At 32.8% G+C, this 26,467-nt stretch overlaps 2 protein-coding genes across 3 annotated transcripts; both read left to right on the top strand.

Annotated features, from left to right (window-relative positions):
* Positions 1-433: 433 nt before the first annotated feature.
* On the top strand, positions 434-10,914 carry LOC107643491 (uncharacterized). Its single transcript, XM_088486916.1, has 4 exons — positions 434-572; positions 6,859-7,004; positions 10,313-10,774; positions 10,867-10,914. Exons 1-4 carry the CDS (start codon positions 434-436, stop codon positions 10,912-10,914), a joined length of 795 nt encoding a protein of 264 aa, XP_088343042.1.
* An 8,093-nt stretch (positions 10,915-19,007) lies between these two features.
* LOC107643492 (uncharacterized) lies at positions 19,008-26,074 on the top strand. Of its 2 annotated transcripts, none has more exons than XM_016347161.3 (7): positions 19,008-19,534; positions 19,908-20,038; positions 20,179-20,216; positions 20,312-20,877; positions 23,749-23,838; positions 24,843-24,905; positions 25,724-26,074. In XM_016347161.3, the coding sequence occupies exons 1-7, from the start codon at positions 19,487-19,489 to the stop codon at positions 25,778-25,780; spliced, it is 993 nt and encodes a 330-aa protein (XP_016202647.1). In that variant the 5' UTR covers positions 19,008-19,486; the 3' UTR covers positions 25,781-26,074. The 2 variants fall into 2 exon arrangements, 1 of the variants encoding a protein (XP_016202647.1); XR_015883546.1 differs by having other exon boundaries at positions 19,117-19,534; positions 23,749-23,859; positions 24,737-24,905.
* The last annotated feature ends 393 nt before the right edge of the window (positions 26,075-26,467 follow it).

Below are 26,467 nucleotides of genomic sequence, written 5' to 3'. Positions count from 1 at the left end.
TAAAAACTAAAAGAGTTAAATTAAAGTCAGAGTCAATTTTTTTAAGTCAACATTAATAAATTTCTTTTAGTTTTAAATTTTAAATTTTATATTTTATATTTTAAATTCTAATCATAAACTCTAAATTCTCCAAAAATAAAAGTTTAAAAGATAATTTTATAATAAAATATTAACTACTTAAAAAATTAATTTTTCAAAATAAAATTATATATAAAAACATGGTGGCTTCTAAAGGATAACAAGCTCCTCCATGTGAAAGAAGGAAAAATATGATAAGAGATATAGAAAAAGAAATCTCTCTCACTCTCTCTCTCTCTCTCTTTCTCTCTATATATATACATGTATATTATGGGAAGTAATATAAGAAGGCCAATAGAAGATAGAATAGGTTGGGTGAATCTGATAAAAATAAAAAGAAGGGCAACAGGCAGCAATGATAATGTTGTTACCCTCATCATCATCATCATTACTCTCTCTTCATCACTCTTACTTTTATCATCATTCTCACCGCATCTCTTACCCCCCACCAACCGCACCACCATCTTCCTCTTCCTCTTCCGCCAATGATAACGGTTAGAACAACAACAACTCTATGCCTCCACTTAAGAAGAAGAAACCCTACCCCTCTTATTACACACCTTCCATTATTATTAGGAATCAAATCAAAGCAGCTATAGCTCTAGCAAGCTAGCTAGGGTGTGCTTTCATATCTTCTTCTTTTCATGCTACTCTATCTCGATCTCTCTTCTCGGGGAATTGAAGCGTTTTGGTCCGATATGTATATTGTTTGCTTCATCAAGCAAGCCAATTATATTATATATATGTATCTTTCTCATATTGATTTGTTAGCTTTGGTTTGATTTAAGTATGTAGGTGACTTATCTTATGATGAACTATATCTAATATTATGAAGCATGGGTTGTGTATGTAGTGATTAATTTTGAAGTTTGGTGTTTTTCTAGAGATATATATGTACTCGTCAAGAACATGGTGAAATTGGTGAGTTCTCTCTCCCTCTTATTACTCTCTGCTTGTAAGTTTTTTTTTAATTTCTTGTAAATTTAATTTGATTTTGCGGACAGGAATTTATTGCTTCAATTTGTAGCTTTCTGATGATTACAGTTGGACCTGGATTTCTACATCTATGTATCATAATAAATGTTGCACATCAATGAATAACTCTTTGTTTGTTCCAAACCATGTTACTATTTTCTTTGTACTATTATAACTATTTAATGCTTCATGACCCCAACCCATACCCATCATCATGTATGTGTCTTTAATTATTCCTGCAATTTTATTCCTTTTTTTTCTTCAAATAAATAGGCTCTTATTAATTTGTACACTACTGCAATGCATATCATTAACAAATAATATGACATGCCTTCTTCTTTTCTTTTTTATATTGGAAAAAACACAGTAAAATTAATTAAACATTAGATTATTTCTTATTACATATAAGTAAATCATTTCAGTCGCTGAAGTCCATACAGCTTAAAAATCACTCCATGAAGCCACTTATTGTGATGCTTTCTTTTTTTTTTTTTCTTTTGCATTTAAATTCCAACAACAGATCAAGAATAATTGCTTCCGCCATTTTAGTTTGTTTAGCATGCAAATCCAAAGAAATATTATCTTCCTCATTGTATTATAGTAATTACAACTAATAATAAATTCTAAATTTCTCATGACATATATTTAATTAGAGTTTTGAATATAGCTAGGGTGTTTTTCTCCTATTGCACATTATTGCTTCATATTATTATTGTCTTCATTTTCATATTTTACAATCCTTTTGACATTTTTAAGATATTGATAAGGGAAGTAGGGAACAAAATTAATACATATAAAAACGAGGCAATATGGAGGGAGTTTAGTGCAAATTAATTTTTTGTTATTGTTCCAATCAGAAATCAAGGGAGGTTGAAACCATATTGGAGTAATTACTTTTTTTTTTTTCAGACGCTAAACTCTGTTGTGTTAATTCAAAATTATTGTTTGCCAGCATATCATTATTTGTCCAAGCATGCATGTGTTTCTCACCTTAGACCCTTAGTCTGCTATATATGTTCTTGTCCTATCTTTAATTGATGGCTAGCTTTCAAATGTGTCTTTTGTTCTTTGTAATTCAGCTAGCTAAGATTGGATGCTTGATTATGTCTCTCTAGTTAGTTAGAGTTAATCATAGATTGATAAGCTATTAGATTGTGTTTGGATAAGATATTTAGACGACAGAAATATATTTTTTAATTTAAATTTTTCTGTTAAAATGTTTTATTTAAATACTAATAAATTTTTTTATAAATTTCAAGTATTTTTATGAAATATTTTATTTATTTTAAATAAAGAATCTAAAATATTTTCACAAAAATAAATTTTTTAAATTTTAAAATACTCTATCCAAACAGGATTTCAATATTCTTTTCTAATTATTTCTTAGCCTGTACATCGGTAACGAAGTTACGTAATAGAAAAAAGAGTAATAATCTTTTCTATTTTTAATTTTTTATATATAAATTATATGTAAATTTTAATTTAATTTTTTATAAGATTTTATTTTAGTTTTATTTTATTGTGTAAATATTTTTAGTCTCCTCTAATACTTCATCAGTTCATCTAGTTCTGTTTCGGTTGTACACGTTATCCGCGCGTCCTTTGATTCAACAACAATAATTAGGGAGCGGATCTTTTTCAGTGGAAAAAAAATTGGATGGTGTTCAATGTAGGATCTAATCTTTCATTGTTCTCTCTCTTCTATTTAATTTTAGTCTCACTTATAAAATTAAAGATAAAAAATCACACTTTATTTTTTCAAGTGTTAAAAAAAATGGAGAAATTCCATTTCCCAATAATTAAAGTTTGAAAAAGTACATTGTGATGCGAGCAATCTCAATTATCAGTGCGCAAACAATAATCTGCTCTGAGACATATAAAATCTCTCTGAAGCTTATGTTCAAAATTACCTACCTTAATTTAGAGACCACCGAAACCAGGGCGGAGCTAAAAAAAAATATATATTAGAGAGACTAAAAATATTTATACAATAAAATAATATTAAAATAAATTTTTGAGGGAGGCTAAACTGAAATTTACATATAGTTTACATGTAAAATATTAAAATTAGGGGGGCCGTTGCCCCCCTTTCGCAGTATGTAGCTCTGCCTCTGACCGAAACCCTTTCATCGCGCGAGTCTGATGGCGGTTATATATCTCTTTGGAAAAATCTAGGGGACAGCAATTTTATTAAATTTTGGCCAGTATATAACCAGTAAAAAAAATGAGTCATTAAATGAAATTTGACACCAATCTCAATGACTACAAATCACAAAAGTTGCTGGCCTAGTATTCCTATATTTCTTTGAACTATAACATAGCTGAATTGTTGATGATAGAATCTAAATAAATACCGATGAGATATATATCAAATTATACTCTAGTTATATTAAATTACCCTATAATATTCCTATTATATTATAACAAACCACCAGCTAACATGTTAGCTAATGTAACGAAATAATTTAACTGAAAAATTTAAATAAACAGTAAAGATATATAGATAATTATATTTTTAATTTATCTTATTGTATAAAAGTTTTATCTTTTAATTAATTTTATACTAAAATTCTTTTTTAAACCAATAAGAATCAAATTCTAAACTCACAGAAAAATTAATTTTTAGTAGTCATTTGTTTTGTTTTTATTAACAATAAAAATAACTGCTAATATATTTAGCGATAATTAGATAATAGTCGTCTTATACTTTATTGTTAAAAATTTTTTGCAGTAATTATACAATTATTAGTAAAAAAAAATTTAATAGCGACAAAAAATATATAATTGTCATTATAACATTTAGTAATAACGGTAAATATACAGTTGCTATAAAAATATAAGTTTAATAAAATATATAAGAGAAAATTTCACTCCTCTGTCCATAGAGATGCTAAAATGACACTCCTCTCTCCTCTATTTGTAAAATGTACATTCGCCTCTCTTGTAACTTTTAAAAAACTTTCTCTTTAATCCATTTTAATTTTTTTTGTGTTAACTAATATTAACTTTATCTATTTTTCAAGAAAAAATAAATTATTTTTTACAAAAATACCCTTTAACAAAAATTTTATTTTTTTGTCATTAAATTTTGCTTACCAAAATATTTTTTAATAAATTATTTTTTTATTGATTAAATTGTATTTTTACTAAAATATTTTTTAAAAAAATTTAATAATTAAATTATTTTTTTAAGATACCCTTTAATAATTTTTTAATTATTAAATTTTGATTTACCAAAATTTTTGTTAACAATTATTTTTATATTTTATTATTAATTTTTTGATATCAATATATATTATTTTAATATTAAATAAAAAATATTACCACTGTTAATATGTATAACAATTAATATAAATTGATATCGAAAAATAATCTTATCAAGATTTTTTTTATTTAATATTAAAATAATATATATTGATATAAAAAATTAATAGTAAAATATAAAAATAATTGTTAACAAAAATTGTGGTAAAATCATAATTTAATAATTAAAAAATTATTGAAGGATATCTTAGAAAAAATAATTTAATTATTAATTTTTTAAAAAAATATTTTGATAAAAATATAATTTAATCAATAAAAAAATAATTTATTAAAGGAGATTTTGGTAAACAAAATTTAATGACAAAAAATAAAATTTTTACTAGAGGATATTTTTGTAAAAAGTAATTTATTTTCTTTTGAAAACTGGATAAAGTTAATAATAGTTAACACAAAAAATTTAAAATGAATTAAAAAAGAAGAATATATATTTTACAACTAGAGAAGAGAAGAGTGTCATTTTAATATCTTTTAAAAGGGACGAGTGAAATTTTCTCAATATATAATGATCATTGTGTAGTTATTACTAAAAATTTGTCAATAAGAGTAATTTTTTTATGACGACCCAGAGACAACTGAACGATTATACTCTGGAACACAGTATTATACTCTGGAACACAGTAGCTACTGATGCAGTGACAAAGGATGTAGGACCATGTTTGCTGAAATATTATTGCTCTATGAAGGTGGTGACTAAGACTAAACAAATAAGTACTTGTGTGTCCGTAATAAGCATGGATCTTATCATATCATGTACGTATGTATATCACAAAACACACATATTTTCAGTGGGGATATGAATCACCCAACAAATGAACTATCGATTTTGAAATGACGTATATGTTTCTTGAGAGCAATAATGATATATATAATCCATAAATATCATATAGACTGGAAATTACGTCATGCATTTATTTTGGCAGTTTTATGGTAAATTAGGCGAGGGAAAAGCTAGTTTGTTTTCTTCTAAGTTCACAATAATCACATTCATGCAATATGCTTCATCTGGTCTCTGCTCGAGAACAAACCAATAACACAATATACAACTATCAAACTACCAAGTACTTCCAGAAAAACAGAACTAATAAGGCACAAGCTAAATTACATAATACAATCAAAGTAAAAAGAAAAAAAAAAAAAACATTACTCCTTCACTTGCATCCTTCTCTGCTCTCTTTCCTTGCACAAAGAATTATCTCTTGCTTCATCTGGTCAAACTCGAGAATAAAATCCCAAACTGATGATGTTTTCATACATGCAGAAAACAAATAGTGCACCGTCTCAATCTCAGAAGTCAGAACAACACAATACACAATGAGTTTCACCGTTCGGAATAATTATTCCAAACCTCCAAATCCTATTTCTAGTATTTAGTCTTTCCAACAATACGTACCCAACCAAAACCTCAACTCTAAGGCGGAACCAAGCTTTTCCACAATAATTTTGTAAAAGAAAAAGCTTAGGTAACAACCTCTTATTCAATTATTTTTTTTTTCAAAAAAACGAGCCAACTTTTTGATATACTAGAAGGAATATCTAAAAGTATAGAAAAGAGAATATTTGAAATGAGGAAGTTTATGGACTAGCACTTTTATTGAAATTTGGCCAGCACTTAACTATCAAAAGAAAAATGAATAATCTTACACCATTTGATGTCATCTCACACTATTAAAAATATTGATGATGGCTAATTAATTACTACACATCACAAATTCTACTGGTCATCTAGCACTCCTCATTTGAAATTATACAATAAAAAACATCCGAAAATACAGAGAGAAAAATATTTAGAATCAAACAATAAAAACATCCAAAAGTAAAGAAAAAATAAATGTATTGAAGTTTATTTTTGGGTTAAATACGATTTTTAGTCCTTAAGATATAAGCCAATTTTTTTTTATCCTCAACTTTTTTTTACATATAAAATTGTCCCTAAGGTTTAACTTAGTTTTAAAATCGTCCTTCAGACTAAAATACCCTTCTCCTTCCTCACGAAAATATTCAATTTCTATTCTTCTTCTTCATCACAACATCTCTTTTTTTATCTTCTTCTTCTTCTTCAGCAACAACAACAATAAAGCAAAAACAATGTAGTAAACATAAAAAATAAAAATAGAAATAGAAACAGAAGCATAAGCAAAATTGAAAACAAAAGTAAAAGTAGAATTGAAAACAAAAATAAAAACAGAAACATAAGCAGAATCAAAAGCATAAAAAATAGAACAGAATCAGAAGCAGAAAAAATAAAAACAGAAGAATAATAGATTAACAGAATAAAAAATAGAATCAAAATTGAAAATAATGTAATTAACAATGGATTAACAAAATCAGAATCAGAATTGGTGGGTTTACAAAATCAGAATTGGGGGGTTTAACAATCTTATTAACAAAATTAGAAATAGGAGTAGAATTGGAACCCTAGAGAGGATAGGTTTCCCAATCTGATTAACCAAGTTCTATTGCAACTTTAACATGGTCTTTCAGCAATTGGAGTGAGAGAGAAGTTGGTACCTTTGGAATCGAAGATGCTGAGGAGGCAGAGCAAGTCTTCATTAGAAGACTCTAGAAGGTTCCAGACCTTGCAGAAATTGTCGGCGATGATGCAACGCTTGTTGAGGGGTTGGGCAATGGTGACGCAGATGGTGGAGCGGAAGTTGTCGCAGAAGAGCTGAGATCGGCGCAGTCGCAGTGGCTCTCTCTTCCTCTAGTTCTGATTTCCGACGGCGACGGCAACTCCAAGCCTCGCGCGGTGTCGTCCCTCCTTTCCCCCTCTTCCTTTCTTTCCCTTCTTCTTTCCTTCCCATTTTTCTTCTTTCCTCCCCCTCGCGTGATTCCCTTTCTCCTTCATCCGTTCTCTTTCTCTTCTTTTTTTTTTTTTATTTTATAATTTTTTAGACAGGTATAATTTGGTAATAAAATTTAAAATTTAAGTGAAAAGGACGATTTTAAAACTAAGTTAAATATTAGGGATGATTTTATATGCAAAAAAAAGTTGGGAACGAAAAAAATTTTCGACCTATACCTTAGGGACTAAAATCGTACTTAACCCTTATTTTTATTGAGTCATCTTTGTAAAAAAAAGCTACCAAAAACAACAAAATACTAAAGTAACAAAGAAAGCATCTACTGTGTTATTTTGCGTTGTTCTTTAAGGCTGCGTTTGGTTTTGAGAACAAGACAAAATAAAACATTAAAAACAAGACATAAAGGATAGAGATACAAAATTAGTGTTCTTATATTTTGTTTGGTATGTAATAAATTAAACTAGAACAAATTAACAGAGTCCAATTTATTCTTATTTTTTCATTCAAAAAATTTAAAAAAATATATAATAATAAAAATATAATTATGAAAAATATGAATAATGAAAGAAAAATAAAAAATAAGTTATGTCTTTTTTTTTGGTTGCCCATGCGGTATCCTCCAACCCGACAAACTAAGGACTAATCTGTCGCGGATCGGAGCTCAATTTAAGGGTCTGTCGCTGGCTAATGGGTTGCTGCATGCACAAGGCGGGATTCGAACCCCCGACAATTATTTAAGCGGACGAGTGAGCTTACCACTCGATTACTCGACTAACTCAAGTTAGTTAAGTTGTATCTTTTGTTAGTATCTCTGTATTCTTTTGTTAGTTTTAGTTTCTACAACCAATATAGAAACTATTTCTAACAATAAATAAGATCTTGAAATTTATGATTATTACATCATAAAAACATAATTCAAAACATACGCATATCCATGTTAGATTGTTCTTGAGTTATGGTTGTTCTTTGATATATATCAGAGTCTAGTTCTAATTCAGGAACTTATAGGTTATGAACACACTACGCTTTTACTACTCCTAATGACCTTTGTGTTGTAGGCAGTTGGACATACAACACTTTAATCAACTGAACTATTGGGTAACCTCCCAATATTTATAGATATTTTTCCCTCTCTACCTTCTTTCCTTTCAATTTCTTGTTGATGGCATAGAGAAAAACCAAAAAACTTTATTTTTCAAAAAGATTTTTTTTTCTTGTCACATCTCTTTTTTTAAAAATTATAACTTCTATATTTCTGTTTTGAAGAAGGAAGAGAGTGATATCCTTTATTTTTATTATTTTAAAAGACTACAACATTTTGGGTCTATGGCCACGATTTTTTTGGTCACGGTAAAAAACCGTGACCATAGACCCTCTATGGTCACGGTTTTTTAGGGTGACAAAAAAAAAAGCTATAGTCACGGTTTTTTTGAAAAGGGTGACCATAGAGTACCTATGGTCACAGTTTTTTAAAAAAGGGTGGCCTAAAAGGGTCTATGGTCACGGTTTTGAGGGGTGACCTAAAGGGGTCTATGGTCACGGTTTTTCAAAAAAGGGTGACCTAAAAGGGTCTATGGTCACGGTTTTGGGGGGTGGCCTAAAAGGGTCTATGGTCACGGTTTTGGGGTGACCTAAAGGGGTCTATGGTCACGATTTTTTACAGTGACCAAAAAGGGGCTATGGTCACGGTTTTACAAAAAAGGGTGACCTAAAAGGGTCTATGGTCACGGTTTTGGGGGGTGACCTTAAGGGGTCTATGGTCACGGTTTTGAGGGTGGCCTAAAAGTGTCTATGGTCACAGTTTTGGGGGGTGGCCTAAAGGGGTCTATGGTCACGGTTTTGGGGGTGGCCTAAAAGGGTCTATGGTCACGGTTTTAGGGGTGACCTAAAGGGGTCTATGGTCACGGTTTTTTACAGTGACCAAAAAGGGGCTATGGTCACGGTTTTTCAAAAAAGGGTGACCTAAAAGGGTCTATGGTCACGGTTTTGGGGGTGGCCTAAAAGGGTCTGTGGTCACGGTTTTTTATAGTGACCAAAAAGGGTATATGGTCACGATTTTTCGGAAGGGTGACCTAAAAGGGTCTATGGTCACGGTTTTGAGGGTGACCTAAAGGGGTTTATGGTCACGGTTTTTCAAAAGGGTGATCTAAAAGGGTCTATGGTCACGGTTTTGGAGGTGACCTAAAGGGGTCTATAGTCACAGTTTTAATCATTTGAGTTTAAATTAATTAAAATTTTTATGTATTTTTTATAATTTTAAATATTTTATCTTTTAAAAATTTTAATAATTAAAAACTAATAATAATTTTATATGATTTATTTTAAATATTAAAATTTTAAATTTAATTTTATAAATAAAAAATTAAGTTGAATACTATTAATTTTAAATTAAAAAAAGATTTAAAACTTAATAACATAAAAAATAATTTAATAACTTAATAATGATTTAAAAAATGATTTATAATTAGTTACTTTATAGAAATTGAAATTAAAGTTGTGATAGAAAAATAATGAAATGTAATATAATTTAATTTAGGTAATCGATATTTTAAATTTAAAATCGTATATTTATAAAATGTGATTTGTAAAACCCATAATTTTCGAAAAAAATATTATTTGAGTTAATTTTAATTTATATATTCATTAAATACTTTATTTTTAGAAATTATTTTATTAAAAGTAATTAAATTAAGTTTTGATAATTAAATGAGAAATTTTACTTACTCTTATAATATTGAATAATTTTTTATATTTAAATTATAGAACTTAATAATTTTAAAAGAATAAAGATTTTGTATGATTTAGTTTGAATAATTGAGATTTTAAAAGTTAATATTTTAATTTTTATAGACAAAGAAAATTAATTATAATATCTCTAATTTTTAAATTAAAATATTTAATTTAAAAGAAAATTAATAAATTGATAATTAAATAATATTTTCAAAGTAATTTTAAAAAAATAAATTAAATTTTCATTTAATACTCTATACCCTAATTTAATTAAAATTACTAAATTTCAATTTACTCAAAAACCCTATTTCCTAAATTAATTTAGAAAACCCTAACCCACTTACCCTTCACCCCAGCGCCGTTTCCCCCTTTCACTCATCAGCTTCATTTTTTCTCACACACAGCAAAGAGAGAGTGAGACCCGAAAGAGAGAGAACGAGCTGAACGGAAGAGAAAGGGAGACCCAGAGGAGGCGCCGCTGGGCCAGAGCTGCCGCTGGGAAGGTCCTCGCCGCTGCCGCCATAGCCACGCAGCCGCTGTCTGGTCGTCATCGTCGTCGCGCTCGCCAGAAACGAGGCAGAGAGCAGCGCCGAGAGGAAGCCCGTCAACCCCATCGCCACCGTCGTGCTCGCAAGTATAGAGGAAGCCCGTTGCTACTAGCTTTGTCGGATCTCTGTCATCGAACCCGTCCTTGCCGCCGCCATTGGAGTCGCGAATGGAGGAGGGAGAAGAGGCACGAAAGGGAGCGTCACGGTGTTGCCGTGGTCGTCGAGTGGCTGGGCTTGCCATCGTCGCGTTTGAAGGGAGGCGTCACTGATATACCCGACAGCAGCTTCCCCTGCGTTCCCAATTCCATTCTTGAAACTGTAACACTCTTGCTCATGCTCTGTTTCCCGAATCTATTCCTCTACCATATTTTGTTCTGATTACAATAGCATATGTTAATGTCTCTGTTTAGTATTATCATCTTTATCCGGAACCACTGATGTCACCGCTACGGAGGTGATTGGGATAGGTGCGATTGTCATTGTTGTTGCTGCCCCAGAAGAAGTGAGGCTGCTGCTGCTGTTCCGGCCGCATTGGCTGTTGTAAACTGGAAAAAAAGAAGGGCATCATTGCGTTTAAATTCTACGGTTCGACTAATTGAGGTACGGGGTTTAAACGATTTCAATTTAAGAATGCCTACAAGGTTTATTGAATAACTGCAAATAGATTTAATAGCTGTGAGTAATTGATTGATTATGTGAATATTGAATTGTGGCTGAAACTGTGATTGGAATGGTTGAGATTGTGATTTGGAATTGTTGATTAGTGATATTGATTGATTATGTGGATTGGAAATTGTTTGATGACTAATTGTTGAGAATTTCTGAATTTTAATGGGTTATGTTGGATTTGTTGCCGTTGAGCTGTTATTTGGTATATTGTAATGTTAATGAACTTGGTTGGTGGTTGATTTGGAATTGGTTTTGAGGGGTATTGAAGAGTTGGATTTTGAATACTAAATGGTTTGCTGAAAATCAGGTTCTCTTGAAATAAAACGGCAACTTTGAAAGTGATTTAGTAACTCTATAGTGACTGAAATTATAAGAATTTAAATGTTAAGTAAATTATATTAAGTGTAATTGTGAAAATTCAATTTTTAAGGTTTCGTATCAACTAGAGAATTAGTTATGATTTTTCAAAGTTGAACTCTAAAATCTGATTTTCTGCATAATTTTAAACGAAGTCAGAAACTTTGAAAAGCTATAACTACTTATGTAATGATCGGAATTGCATGAGACCAAGCCTGGGTTAAACTTGGGGATATAAAGAACTAAACTGGTAAATTTGAGACTTTTTTATTAAGTTTATGATTTATGGTGAATTTTTGAATTGGGGATGTCAAATCTAGTTTTTCTGCAAAACGTTTAACACAGCAGCCACTTGATTCCTCTATTGGAAATTCTGCAGTTTGAATTTTGAAATGGAACCAATTTTAAATGAAACTTTGGTCCTAATACTTTAATTTCATAAAAATTTAGAATGGTTAGAGTTGTGGTTTTAAAGATTTGGATTTTCAGAGAAAGATGTATTATGCAGTAAAAGTCAAGCTTTGTTTTCTAAGTCAGTAACTTTGAGGCTTCATAATTTTTAATTCTGGAATGATATTGAGATGCAACCAATTGGAGGTGAAAGTTGAGTATGTTTAGTATATATGATTCAAATTTCAGGGTTTTCCATGTTTTAGTAAGTGAGTTATGGGACTTGGAAGAGGTTATGTTCAATGATTTGTAAAACAGACTTCAGCAGAAAATTACCTAACTTCCAAGCTACGTAACTCCTTCATTAAAAATGGTATGACCCTGGAACTAATTGAGAAAGAAATTTGAATAAGTTATGTTTAACCACATAAATTTTGAAGGTGGTTGGATTTAATTTGGATTTTATATGAAATTTCGAATGTTGTACGCTGCTGTTGTCTTCTGAATTTAAAACACTGCAGAGCAGTCACGGTTTTGCTTATATTCCCGAAGCTAGAGTCAGCAAAAAATTCTGAACTGCTTTGAATAAATGTGATTGCTTACTTGCCTGTGGCTAGTTCTGAATATTTATTTGATATTGAAGTAGTGAATGAAGGATTGATTTAAAATTCTGATTTGAATGTTTATCAAGTATAATTTGAGAATTGGAAAGTGATTGGATGTTAGATTTAGTTTGATTTCGGAAAATGATTTGAGATTTGTGAATGACTTGGGTTTGAAAATGCTGGAAAGTGTTTGAGAAGATGTTAGTTGACTTTGTTGGAAATGAATTGGAATTTGGAAAGGGTTATAATATTGGAGATGAGCTTGATTTGTAGAAAAATGAATTTAAATTGAAAATAGTTTGAGATATTGAAATTGTTCAGATTTTGAAATTGAGTTGAAAGGAGTTTGAGAAATGGTTTTGTTGGGACCCGGAAAGGCTAGATTGCTGATGCAGATGAGCATTGTAGTGCTTTCTGGTTGTGTGCTTTGCCAATGATAATTGGCGCTTCGATGAGATTATATTTCTAAAGCCAGTCTATTCTCTTCATCTTTAATATCCTAGGTTTCAATGCATCTTTTTAGGCTATTTTTATTTTCTCTTTTCTGTTTTTCAGAGTTGCTTTTTCTGAAACATCTGACCTCACTCTGATTTAAATTTAGTTAAGTAGCAGATTCTCTTGTTCTCAAATGTGAATCCTTATGGCTAGTTCTCAGTGAAAATTTTTGTGTTTTCAATTTTTCAGTGCAGCAATAAACAACTTGTTTGGTATGCTTGTAGGATGGTTATTTGTTGGGACTGTCCGTGAATTTAGGGTTTTTTGAACTAACCTAGGGATTAGCATTTCTTGTTTCTTCTGAAATTGGTAATAGCAAGGTTTTACACTAAACAAAAGGGTGAATATGATGAGGTGTAACAGTGATGAATTTAAGCACTAAGAGTAAATTTTTGCATGAAAATTTCTCATTCCAATTTTACCAAAAAAATATATATGGGGACTACTAAATCATTTTGATTTCACTCAATCAAAACACATCACTTTATAAATGTCATGTAGATGATATGATATCACTATTTTTTGTCTTAATGATAGATTAGAAATTTTAATTTTATTTATTTTTCAGAGGTCATGCATCAACTTTATTTATGTGATTAGTGTGTAAAAATTTTAAAAATTTTTGTATCTATTTTCTTTGATTTTTCAAATAGCTCTGTGTTTTTCAAGATATTTTATAATTATTGATATGTAAAATCTTCAATTGCTAAATTGCAAATATTTTTCAGAACATGCTTGATTATGTCTCATTTTAAGATAGGAAGTTTAAAATAGAAATTATTTTGTATTTTATATTAATTTAGGATTAATATTTATTAATTGATTATTTTGTTTACCTACTCTTGAATGTTCTTTACGAGGAATTTTTTGTTTTATTTTGTATACAGGATAATTTTTTTGGACTCGTAAAGACAAAAGGAGTTGACTAGTTGTTGTGGCACCCTGTATAAGATGGGATGGGTCTTATAATGAGTTTGGTTATCTAAATGTATTATTTTGATGTGTTCTTTACTTTTTGATAAGAGACTTTATCCGATATTATATGTAATGGATAAATTACACTCTATTTTGATTAGTGTTGTAATGAATATCTAATTTTTAATGAAACTTTTATGATTTGGATTTATCAAATTTTTCATTTTTAGATTTATTTTGTGATTATCATCATTTTGGGATGTGATTATGATTTAAAAAAATTAAATCTCAACATAAAACAGGCTATGGTCACGGTAAAAACTGTGACCATAGATAAGCTATGGCCACAGTGAAAACCGTGACCATAGATAAGGCTATGGTCACGGTCAAGGTGGAGTGACCATAGAGGCTATGGTCACGGCGAAAAACCGTGACCATAGATAAGGCTATGGTTACGGTTTAAGGAAGGGGTGACCATAGGGGCTATGGTCACGGTTAAAACTATGACCATAGATAAGGCCATGGTCACGGTTTTGGTTAGGGGTGACCATAGAGGCTATGGTCACGGCCAAAACCGTGACCATAGATAAGGCTATGGTCACGATTTTGGTGAGGGGTGACCATAGAGGCTATGGTCACGACCAAAACCGTGACCATAGATAAAGCTATGGTCACGGTTTAATGAGGGGTGGCCATAGGGGCTATGGTCACGGCTAAAATCGTGACCATAGCTAAGGCTATGGCCACGGTTTTTGGTGGGGTGACCATAGAGGCTTTGGTCACGGCCAAAACTGTGACCATAGATAAGGCTATGGTCACGGTTTTGGGAAGGGGTGACCATAGATAAGGCTATGGTCACGGTTTTATCGCGTGACCATAGATTAACCTATGGTCACGGTAAAAAAACGTGGCCTAAAGTGCCAGAATTTGAACATTACAACCGTGACCATAGAAACCGTGACCATAGATAAAAAAACCGTGACCATAGGTCTATGGCCACGAGAGAATAGGCCACTGTAAAAAAACCGTGACCATAGGTCAAAAACCGTGACCATAGACCTATGGTCACCCTTTTCACTAGCTTTTTACCGTGACCATAGACCCCTTTTTTTTGTAGTAGCTCCCATTAATTCTATTTCTTTTTTTAGGTAACAGCCATCATATTTAATTCACTATAATTAAAATTAGTTTCATTAATTATATAGATCATATTATTATTTTAATAAAATAACTTATAATCTCTTACTTGATCTATGTGATGACTTGAAGAGCTACATCTTATCGGAAACAATATAAGTAGAGCAGTGCTGCATTTTATTTTTGGTTCATTATTCTTGTTAAATATTTTAATGGTTGTACATTCAGATATCCTCTCATGAGTACCTATTTCGAAACTATGGAGAATAGTTTAATAAACCTTAGAAATTGAACCATTTCGATCACACTGCAAGATTTCTCTAAATCATAGTCTCAGAATGGAAGTCCATTAGAGGAGGGAATAACATTGTTGATATATTCTTCTTTCTTTAGCATTTTGTTAGCCTTTATTGCTTATCTCCTCAAAGGTTTGTCGTTTTACATGCAACCGGGCAGTAAGTTTATTATTATTATTATTATTATTATTATTATTATTATTATTATTATTATTATTATTATTATTATTATTAATCTGATTAAAGTAAGCTAATACTCATATTTTCCATCTGATTAATAGTTAATTATGACAATCGCAATAAAAATTCTGCAATAGCAATTATAGTCATATTTGAGAATGTGGATGTGTTATTGAATGTAGATTCTATTATCAAGTTTACTCCCTTGGATCTGCTATGCAATTTATTTAGTATAGAGCTGCACATAAACTCGTTTGTTTTGGTATATTTTCTATGATATATATAATTAAACGAGTATGACGCCGAGATGAATTATTATTTAAAACTAAGTATTAGATATGATTATTCAACTTTCAGTTATGAACACATAGTTTTAGAGTCCAAAAAAATAAGTTCTCAACTGTGTTTATTTAAACCTCATTTTAGATTCTGTGCATTGCAAATTTGCTGGGTTCTTGGGTACATTATCGCAACTCTTTCTTTAGAGTTGTCAAGATGTCAATTAATACCATCATTCTCTCATATTGTCAGAATTTTGAAGAGAATGGGATAGCACAGTATGCTCCAACCCTTCTCATAGAAACTCTCAACAATAACTAAAATGAGACGCAAAGACTTACACAAGGATCCAAATGAAATATGTCCCATGGTTTATATTTGTCAGTGATGACTCTCAATGGGGCTTTAATATTTAGAATTTTTCTAAGGTAAATTTTTACCACCTTAGTTTTGTTTATATATATATATATATATATATATCATGTTTTTTAACTTTACAAAGAAGTATTTTTTTAGTTAACATTTTGGATTTATCTGAGTTTAATATTATTTATTTAGTGTTTTCTATATTAATATCTCAAGTTTAATAAATATGATGTAAAGAAAATAGGTTATAGTAAAGAAAAATGGTATAAATTATTGTAATTAATCAATTTTTTTTAAGCTAGTTTATGAAATTGCGGCGGTTCAAAACCATCGCAATTTTTTTTAAAAATACATAATTCTATGACAATTTTGTAACCGATGTAATTTATTTTTTAAATCCAATCACTGAAATAGCGGTGGTTTAAATCAAACGACGCTAATCCTTGGTTTTGTAGTGGTTGTACCAACGGTTTCTTAGAACCGCCGCAAAATTAAATCTTCACTCCGTAACCCTAGGCATGGCAAAAATCCCCGGCGAGACTGGTACCCTCGAGGATTTATCCGTCGGGGGCAGGTACGGGGACTGGTTTTTACCCGCGGGATGGAGGGCGGGGCCCCGTATAATAAATGGGGCGGGGCGGGGATAGAGGTCCTCGCCTCGTGGAGACCCGTTAAATCTCCATTTATGTGAAAAGACAAAAATATCCCTAATATATATTACATATGTGAGCCATTCAAAAAAAAATCCTAGCCGTTACATATTCCCTTCGGTGCTTCACTACTTCAGTTCAGAGACAGAGTCTCTTCTCCTCTCCTCTCCTCTCCTCACCAAACCCTCAGCCTATCCTATCTCCTTCCTAAACACCGCCGACCACCACTTCCCACACCGTCGCTCATTGCACCTCTCCAGCTCACCGTCGCGGCCACGTTGTCTTCTTCTCCTCGTCGCGTCGTCGTCAGTCGTCATCTTCTCCTCGTCGTGACAGAGCAACATCTTCTCCTCGTCACGTCGTGCTGGTCATCGTCTTCTCCTTGTCACGACAGAGCAGCGTCTTCTCCTCGTCACCGGTCGTCGCATCTTCGATGTTCGTCCGCCAAATCGCTGGTCTTTGCCTCTTTTCCCTCGGGTAAGTCAACCCTGATGTGATTCTGATTTCTGAATTTCTGAGTTAGGTTGAGCTGATTTTGATTTCTTATTTCTGATTCTGATTTATATTTCTATATTAATTTTGGGTTAATCTGGAGTTAGATTAATGAGATTCTGATTTCTAGTTTATATTTCTGAGTTAGGTTAATGTGATTCTGATTTCTGATTCTGATTTATGTTTCTGAGTCAATTTTGGGTTAATCTGGAGTTAGGTTAATGAGATTCTGATTTCTAAATTTCTGATTTTGATTTCTAATTTATATTTTTGAATTAGGTTAATGTAATTCTAATTTTTTATTCTGATTTATGTTTCTGAGTCAATTTTGGGTTAATCTGGAGTTAGGTTAATGAGATTCTGATTTCTAAATTTCTGATTTTGATTTCTAATTTATATTTTTGAATTAGGTTAATGTAATTCTAATTTTTTATTCTGATTTATGTTTCTGAGTCAATTTTGGGTTAATCTGGAGTTAGGTTAATGAGATTTTGATTCTGAATTTTTTATTTCTAATTTATATTTCTGAATTTTAGGTTATATACAATACTTTTTTTTTATATTATTGACTTATTCTTGATTTATTTTACGATTTTAACTTTTAATTGCATTCTTCTTTTTGATGTAGGATTCAAACAAATCGGAATCTACCATCACTACTATTATATCATGAAAAAAGCTTTGAGAATTCTACAATGTGATGAATTGTGCTTTGTAGTTTTTGGATATGTTTGATACTTTGGTTGTGTTATGGATATGTTTGATATTGTTTATTGTTGTTAATGTCTTTGGAGACTATGAACATGTTAATGTCTTTGTTGTTGTTAATGTCTTTGGAGATAAGGAACATGATGATTCATATGGTTTTTTCATTTTTTTCCAATTTTTTTCTAAATTTTTCCATTTTTTTATTTTTTAAAAATTTGCAGATATCTATGGAGTCCTCGGTCCCCGGCGGATACAGGGTCCCCGTTATCCGTGGCGGGAACAAGGCGGGGACGGGGACTGGATATGGAGGCGGTGGCGGAGGCTAGCCCCGTGGGTAGGTGTTGCCATACCTACTTAACTCGCAACGATTTTGAAACCGCTGATATCTTGTTTTGCAGTAGTTTAAAACTGCCGCAGATCCATAAAAAAACCGCCGCTATTCGGCGTGTGTCTTGTAATGAATTCTCACATTAATTTTTAAATTTAGAATAAAAGAATTAAAAAGAAAAAAAATAATTAAAATATATGTAATATTACTTTGTTACTCTCAATAAAAAAAAAGAAAAATTATATTTAAAAAACTAAATTATATTAGAGTTAATTTAGATATTTTAACTTCAAATACAAATTTTACTAGGTTGAATTTGTAATCAGATATATTTTAATCTGATTTACTTTTGGTTTGAAGATAAAAATTAAAATTCTTGCAAAAATTTAAATTCAAGTATTTTTTATATTTAAAAAAAATTCAATTCTCAAAAGAATTATAATTCTAAGCTTTCCAAACACAGTATTCATATAACATTTAAAAACATTAAAAACATCAAAATTCCCACCGAAGCTTCAGCGGTTTTTTTTTTTTTTTTTTTTTTCTCGCTTTGGAGTTTGTATTTGGTGGCGGCTTGTTTTCTTTTGTACTTAAGTATGGGCTGGACCCCACACCTCTTTCTTTATTTTTTTGGGTCTTGGCTCTTTCTGGGTTAAAAATATTTTGTTGTCTCCTTAGTGGGCTACTGGGTTCTTAAGGTAATCTGATCTAAAACAAAAAAGGTAATCTGATCCAACGGCCCCAGTTCGATCAGGAATGAAGCATAATCCCCTGTGCGCCCCCACTGTCTAGCACCGCAGCACTACCACCACCTCGGAGCTCCACGGCTTCTCCTCCTACGCAAAAGCACCGCGCAATAACCCTCGCTACCCTGTCTTTTCTAATTCTGATTCTAGACTTTCCAAATTGTGAGCTAAATTATCTCTGAACTTCTATCTCGAAACGCGTTTCGCTTCTGAACCAACGAAGGTGTTGTTATTGGTTGTTTTTCCGTCTCTGCTTCGGGTCGCGCCAATGGAACTAGGGTTAGGGTTAGGGCAACCCTTCGTTCTTCTCCTACTCGCTCAGTTCTTCTGATGCCTGGCTTGCGAGTTGCTGGCGTATTCATGTTGTGAATTCCGAAATTTTTGCTCCATTGATAGGTTAAAGTTTGGGGTTTCGTCATGTCCGATAGTGGTCGAGTTACCATTACTCTTGGCCGTAGTGGTCAGGTAATTCGATACGTCTTCTAATTCAAAATCACGTTGTTCATTTTATTATTTATAATTTTAATATTTTCTGTTCAAAGGAACTTGTTTGTGTGATTTCTGCTGCTTTGATTTATGTTTTTGTTTTGGGATTTCCTTGTTTTTACTTGCTTGTTTCTGTTGTGCTTTCCAATAAATTTTACATGCTAAAAATTTTCGGATTGATTTTCTGCAAGTGCTATTTTGTTAAATTTCTGCTTTGGGGAATGCAGGAATGCGATTTTTGTTGTTTCGCCTCCATTTACTTAAGTTTGACTTTTGAGCACTGAATAGGGTCCTATTCCAAGATATTATGAATGATTGTGTTCATTTTTGTATTGTGCCATTTGAGTTTTAGGTTGTCAAGAGGGATTTATCTTCAGCTGACGTATCGTATGCTTCTTCTCTTTCCTTGGCTGGAACTAAGCGGTCTGTAAGAGACAGAATTGGAAATAATGTAGATGGTTATGGACACAGCAACAACAAACGGTGTGTTTACTGCTGCTTCTGTGGTATATAACTTTTTATTTCAGTAACAGAGGCATATTAGGATGTCTCGTCTGTATAATTCAATTTCAATTGAAATTTGATTTTGTTTGTTACTTTTGTGTTTTTAATATTCCCTGCAGACACAGAGGAGATAATAGCATACAAAATGGGTTTGACGGTATTTAGGCTCTCTCAGCAGTGAACTTACTCTTGCATCTTTACATAGCTTCATCGTTTCTGCATTTCTGATATCTTTTGGCTAAATTTACTTAGATGGGCGTATTGACAAAGATGATCTTCGGTTGAAGCTTATGCGCAAAAGTGCATCTAAGCGAGCTGAGAGCAATGGTGATAAGAGCCAGATAGATCTCCGTGAAAAACTGACCAAGGCAGTTCGTTCTCCAATGACCAGTTTTAATTCAAAGCAGCGTGAACTTGAACCAAGGGAAACAAGCATGATTAGGCGAATTCCCTCAGCTAGAAGTTCTGATGATTTAATGCGTATGGAATCCATGAGAAGCTCATACTCTCCTTGGACATTGGACCATATTAGGCGAAGATCACCAGATGGGTTTCCAAGTAGTTCCAGGAGGATTTCCCCTCAAAGAAATGTGGAAGACCTACAGAGGAGGCCACTAAATAGGACATATGAAAGTGTTACACCGGTACCTTATGTAACTAGGGATGTTGAATCTTCAAGGCCTCCTGGCACTACACCTGCATCTTTTGCGGCACGCTCAACAATGTCCACTTTGCCTCCTGTAACTGCTAAGCCTGTAACATCTCATCTTGGCCAACTTCCTCCATCAAGCAGTGTTGCACAAAGAGCTTCATATGTGGTGAGTAATACCTACCTTCTGTCCCTTGATATCATTTCCTAAAACACTGCTTTTGGTCTTCGAGATTTTTTTCCCCATGACCATCTGATAGATGCTATGGTTGATTCCTTTATGCCCTTGCTGGCTACTCCTTATGCGAAAGATTGTTTATGAAAACAGGACTTAATGGCACAAGATTTTTAGTGTTATTATAGTCAGAAATGCTTTATGCAGGTGAAATTGGTTGTTGTATATTAAAAGATTCTTTAAACATTCCAATTAATAGTAATCATAACAGAAAAATAATTTTTTAGGATGGCTCAATATAATTGCTTAATCATGATTCTCTGCTTGGGGAACTGATTTAGGGGTATGAGATCTTTTAGTTCAGTACATGTGATTTCTCTGCAATCTGCATATTATATTGTGATAGGGCATAAGTCCTCTTGTTGCAATCCGAATCTGCAGTAGCATTGTGAGGATTTGAATGAACGAATCTATGTTTGTAAAATGTAGTTTTGGTTAACACCTTGAGTTCATAGTTGTAAAATTGGTCCGTCTATGATGACCACAAATTATGGATATGCTGGTTGTTAGCTGTTTCTGATCATAGTTGTCAAATTGTTAATCATGACATGAATTGTTTGACCAATTTTAGAATTGTATGACACAACCATATTCATAAAAACCATAAATAACAGATATATATCCAAAGCATAAAAAAGCACTTAAATATTACAAAAATCATTATAAATCAAGACGCTAGTACCATATTACCGTACCAACATCCTCTTTACCTGTCTTCTTGGGCTGAGCAGTAGCCACCTTAGGAGCCATTAATAGTGGGAAAAACACAGAAGCAACAGAACCGAGCAGCAGAAAACAGCACGAAGAGAACATGGACAGAACATGAAGCAGAGTAGAGGGAATGTGAAGATGAGAGGTTAGAGAACAATGATTGCAGAGTAGAGGGAACGTGAAGAGAAGTGGTAGAACGATGAGAAAGTGGGAGGCAGAGAAGCAGTTTTGAGAAGCGGAGGGTGCTTTTTGATCTATTTAAATTAATTTCCTAATTTTTTTTAATGTTGATATCTAATTTGTCCCCAAAAAATACCTGAAAATACACAACAAAGAACAAACACATCTTGCTTGTGAATTGTTGGAACCGTGCGATTTGAATCATATATCTAATTGGACCTGTTTCAACGATTAATTCACGATTCAAACACTTAGCTGATTCACTGCTATTATTGTTCCATTTTATATCTAATCAGACCTGTTTCTGGTCAGTCGGTTTCATATGCTCCTCTAAAAGCTTACATGATGCTTAGATATGATAAGCTGATAACATGGAACCAAAAGAAAAAGAAAAATACGAAATGACAATCAAACAGTTCGTTGTATGGGCTGCATGATTGTCTTGCCTGATTGTTGGTATAGTTATAGATGCCTCTGTAATGTAAGTGAGGGGCTGGATTTGGAGGATAAATGGATTGTGTGTATATCTTGAGAATGATCTCTCCTGAGATGGTAAATTTACTACTATTTTCTGGCCTTGACATTTGTAATTTAGGAAGAGTTGGAATTTACTGCCCCTACACTCTAACATGCATAGTTTTTGATTGCGGATGGCGGCTCATGGCGGTGAGCCAAAAATCCGCCATAAAGTTATAGCGGATGGCGTTGCGGAAAATGGCGGAAATGGCGGATTACCTAAAAAATACACATATTTGTACAAAAAAACATACAGAAAAATTACAAAGATAATAAACTATAAAATCTATCTATATAAGCAACTTTCTAGTCATAAAATATCCAATTAACATAGCAAATATAGTAGCAAATTTAGCAAATAAACATAACATCAAGTTCAAATCATAACTCAAAAGTCATAAGCAAACCATAAAATAGAAGACATAAAACATAAAATAGAAGACATAAAACATCAAGGGCTTGTCTAGAAGTGGGCATAGTGAACTGAATGGAACAAAAATGAAAGAAGTGAAGTTTAACACTGATTATTGATAAAGAAGGGGCAGTAGGGAAGAGAGAAAAGAAAAAAATAGGAGCAGAGAAGATGAAACACGTTGTACGAACCAGCAATGATGAACAGGTGATGAGCAGCAGTGATGAGAGAACAGAGACGGGCGGCTAGATGAGCGGCGGTGATGGATGGCAGCGTGGTGCAGAAATCTGGGTCGCAGAGATGAGAGAACAGAGACGAAGAGAGGGTTTTTTTTTTGAAGAAGAGGCAGAGGAGGGAGTTTTTGAATGAGGGGCTGATTATTAGGGTTAGTGGTTAGTGGGATCTGACTTAGGTTTCTTAAATTACCCAAACCACCTTCAGATTTTTTTGGAAAACCCGAAACCCCCCCGCTATTTCCGCCATACAGATCGCGTTCCGCCATGGCGCCACCGCAATTGCGGCCGCCATGGCGCCCCCCGTTACAACCCATCGCGGCACCCAGTAAATGGCGGCAGGGTCAAAACCCGCCACGCCATACCGTTATGGCGCCGCCATTTAAAAACACTGCTAACATGACTCTAAAATTAAGTGTTAAACATCTCTATTTCTGTCTGTTGTAAAGCTCATGATCTTTTCAAAGGACTTTCCCTCTCAAACATGTTGAGATATTTAAAAGCTTTGCGTCATAAATAGCTTTTTCTTTTGTTTGGTTTTTAGAACTTGTAAGGAGGATCTCTTATCTTCCCATTTTTTGGTCTTATCCTTCTTTCAATTGTAATGATAGTGTTTTATTTAAAAAAAAAAAAAAAAGAAGGGGCGGCTTTTGGTGTGAAAGTCGCAGAAAAATGTTCACCTTTCCCGTTGAATTATCTGAATAGATTCTCTGTAAATCTGTCCTGATACGTGCTTTGTTGGTTATCATATAGGGTGACGAACAGCAATCTCACCAAACTGTTGATGGCCTGTTACATGCTCTAGGACTGGGAAAATATGCCATTCTCTTCAAGGCTGAAGAAGTACGTAACTCATTTGTTTATGTATCCTTTTTCAAATGTAATTGTGTGGTTTTTTGTTGTTGTTGTATGTTATTTGTTCAACTTGAATGTTAATAGCATTTGGTAATTGGCTGCTAGAAGAATTATACTCTAGAAAATTGTTGGTGAATGCTAAATACAAATCTCGAGATCTTTTGAAGTGATCATTTTACGCAGTATTTTGCAACTTGGCTTAATTCTTTTATTTCTATTCTGCTTCTTCAATTTATTCTTTATTCTCACTGCATTATTGAATTATAGTGAGCTATCTCTGATTTGTTTTCATGGTAACAACCAGCTTTTTTTCTACTAGGGTTGGGAGACAAGTTTCAAAATATTACTGACATGTATAATGCTTCATGTTTTATTAAATGGTGGATCACCTGAGAATTTGGGTTCTGCAAATTGCTATCTTATTTAGTGTATATGTATTCTGATTTATAGAAAGGTATGTAAATTTGGGGTGCAGCCCCTCCCTGGATCCTAGGTAACCAGGAATGTCCTGCATCCGTTTATGTAAATTGGGAGTGTTAACATAAGGTTTTCTTCTTTCTTTGTTTTCCTTTTTGGTCTGTGTGTGTGTATATAAAGAAACATACAGGAAAATTTTAGCCCTTAAAAAGTAATTGATCATGCCAAAATTATATACACTTTTTAGCCCATATATTACCTTCTCTCTTAGATTGACCTTCAAAGGTTCAAAACCCCGAAAGAATTTGAGAAACTTTTATTCTCGTAAAACGATTCAATAAGATTTTAGCTCCACTCATATCTGACAATTAAGAGAGTTCCATTCACTTATATTAATATTGATGTAGTCAGACTCCTCATTAATGCAGTTTGGTTGTGTGCTCAAATGATTGTATCTTAACATTATAAGTACAGATATTCGAATTAATCAAATTATTGAAGATCGTCATGATTTTGATGCATTGTCTGTGAATTAGGGTGTTTCTAATTGGCATTTCACTGATGTGTCCATGCAGGTAGATATGACTGCATTGAAGCAGATGGGAGAACATGACCTCAAGGAGCTTGGAATTCCTATGGTAATTGTCCTTTTTTAAGTTCCGTTTATTAGAATATGTTCCGATCACACATTGCTATATTGTGTGTATCTCAGACAACATTGTATGGGCTTTGTTAGGGGAATGGTGCTGCTGGATTTCCCAATGTTTTGGAATTGTTAATTTTTTATTTTAATTATTTATTTATTTGAATGTTTAGTATTGCCAATTTCATTTTTGGAGGATTCATCTTCTCAGTGCAATCTGCCTTATCCAATATCATCGATTTCCATTTGTTCTCTTGTTCTTTCTCTACCATCTGCAGATCGGATGTCCAAGTATTTCGTTGTTGACCATATAAAACATAAACAATCTCATATCCAATGTAACCTTCACGAAGATGCTTTTTCCCGTACCCACTATTTCCCGCTTGCACCATATTATCTATAGTTTACAGTTGTGTTCAATGTAAATCTCAAACGTTCACTGACTTGTAACCCAAAAAATCTCTATGCCTTGCTATTTCACAGGAAGCTGTGAACATCCCTCGTTCACACTTCAGGGAAATATGCTGTTTAGATCTTACACATCTGACAAAAATCTTCCCAAAAAAGCATATGGAAGTTCATTTCAGTCCAGGCTAAATTCATTCCTTACCATTTTGCAATCTGAACCTGATGCAGATTTACTAGTTTAAGATTCTGCTCGTCTTTATTTGTTCTAGTGTAGATGTTCCTATATGTGTGTGCATGCACTCATTCACTAATGCATATTGGTATGTATGCTTGCTGCATCTTGTGAGTAAACGACGGAAATATGGTGGTGTCATGTGTGTCTGATGGAACTTGCTTCTGTTGCAGGGTCCAAGAAAGAAAATTCTTCTCGCTCTCTTGCCTCGTGCAAAACGTCAACAGTGATACTGATATTACTACATGAAGTAAACTTTAACACATGGTTGGATCACCAGGTTATTGGTTTTTGTTTCGACTTTTTTATCTTTTTTCTCTCTTTTTTTTTTTGGTTGATGGTAAAGTACATATCTCAGTTTGTACAACATGCGCTCTCTCACATGGGGTTTGAGTGCCCCATTTTTGCATTTAAAAACAAGTATTTGTTAACATTGTAGTCTGTTGGGGAATATTGATCTGTGACATACTCTGTCCTTTCTCTCCTCTTCGTTTGAAGAAATAGGAAATGGAATCAATTTATACTGAGCTAAGGTTGATCGATATCTAACTGTCTTAAATAAATGTTTTGCATGGAGCATGGGTTTGGAGTGTATTAAAATGTCTCCAATATTTCTTTTATTTATCAAGAAAAATGACACTTCTCATTCTTGTTGGACACTTGAGTCGAACTCCCTACTCTTTTCTACCATTGGATTGTGACACTCCACACACCAGACTAATATGTTGATTGTGTTCTACATGGTAAGGAATAGTAACTTAGTTTGATGTCTAAAACTTCAAAAAGTGAGCGAGTATGACCGGTCTGTATCACACTCCTGCTAGAGTAGCAAGATTTGGAGTGAGGAGTGTCATTACCAAAAAGTGCATGGCATTGATGCTTTGAAGTTTACCTCCCTTTTAAACACGGCATTTGGC

This window comes from Arachis ipaensis, chromosome B5 (assembly GCF_059453495.1).
Source record: "Arachis ipaensis isolate K30076 ecotype BB chromosome B5, ASM5945349v1, whole genome shotgun sequence".
NCBI lineage: Eukaryota > Viridiplantae > Streptophyta > Magnoliopsida > Fabales > Fabaceae > Arachis > Arachis ipaensis.
The sequence above is the reverse complement of the archived record's forward strand: the minus strand, read 5'-3'. Positions and strand labels throughout refer to the sequence as shown.

Coding starts and splice junctions, on each gene's coding strand:
- LOC107643492 (XM_016347161.3), top strand. CDS start 19,487: ATGTCCGATAGTGGTCGAGTTACCATTACTCTTGGCCGTAGTGGTCAG. Junction 20,039..20,178: donor GGACACAGCAACAACAAACG/GTGTGTTTACTG, acceptor TATTCCCTGCAG/ACACAGAGGAGATAATAGCA. Junction 24,906..25,723: donor AGGAGCTTGGAATTCCTATG/GTAATTGTCCTT, acceptor CTTCTGTTGCAG/GGTCCAAGAAAGAAAATTCT.
- LOC107643491 (XM_088486916.1), top strand. CDS start 434: ATGATAATGTTGTTACCCTCATCATCATCATCATTACTCTCTCTTCAT. Junction 7,005..10,312: donor TGTTGAGGGGTTGGGCAATG/GTGACGCAGATG, acceptor TCTCACACACAG/CAAAGAGAGAGTGAGACCCG. Junction 10,775..10,866: donor CCAATTCCATTCTTGAAACT/GTAACACTCTTG, acceptor GTCTCTGTTTAG/TATTATCATCTTTATCCGGA.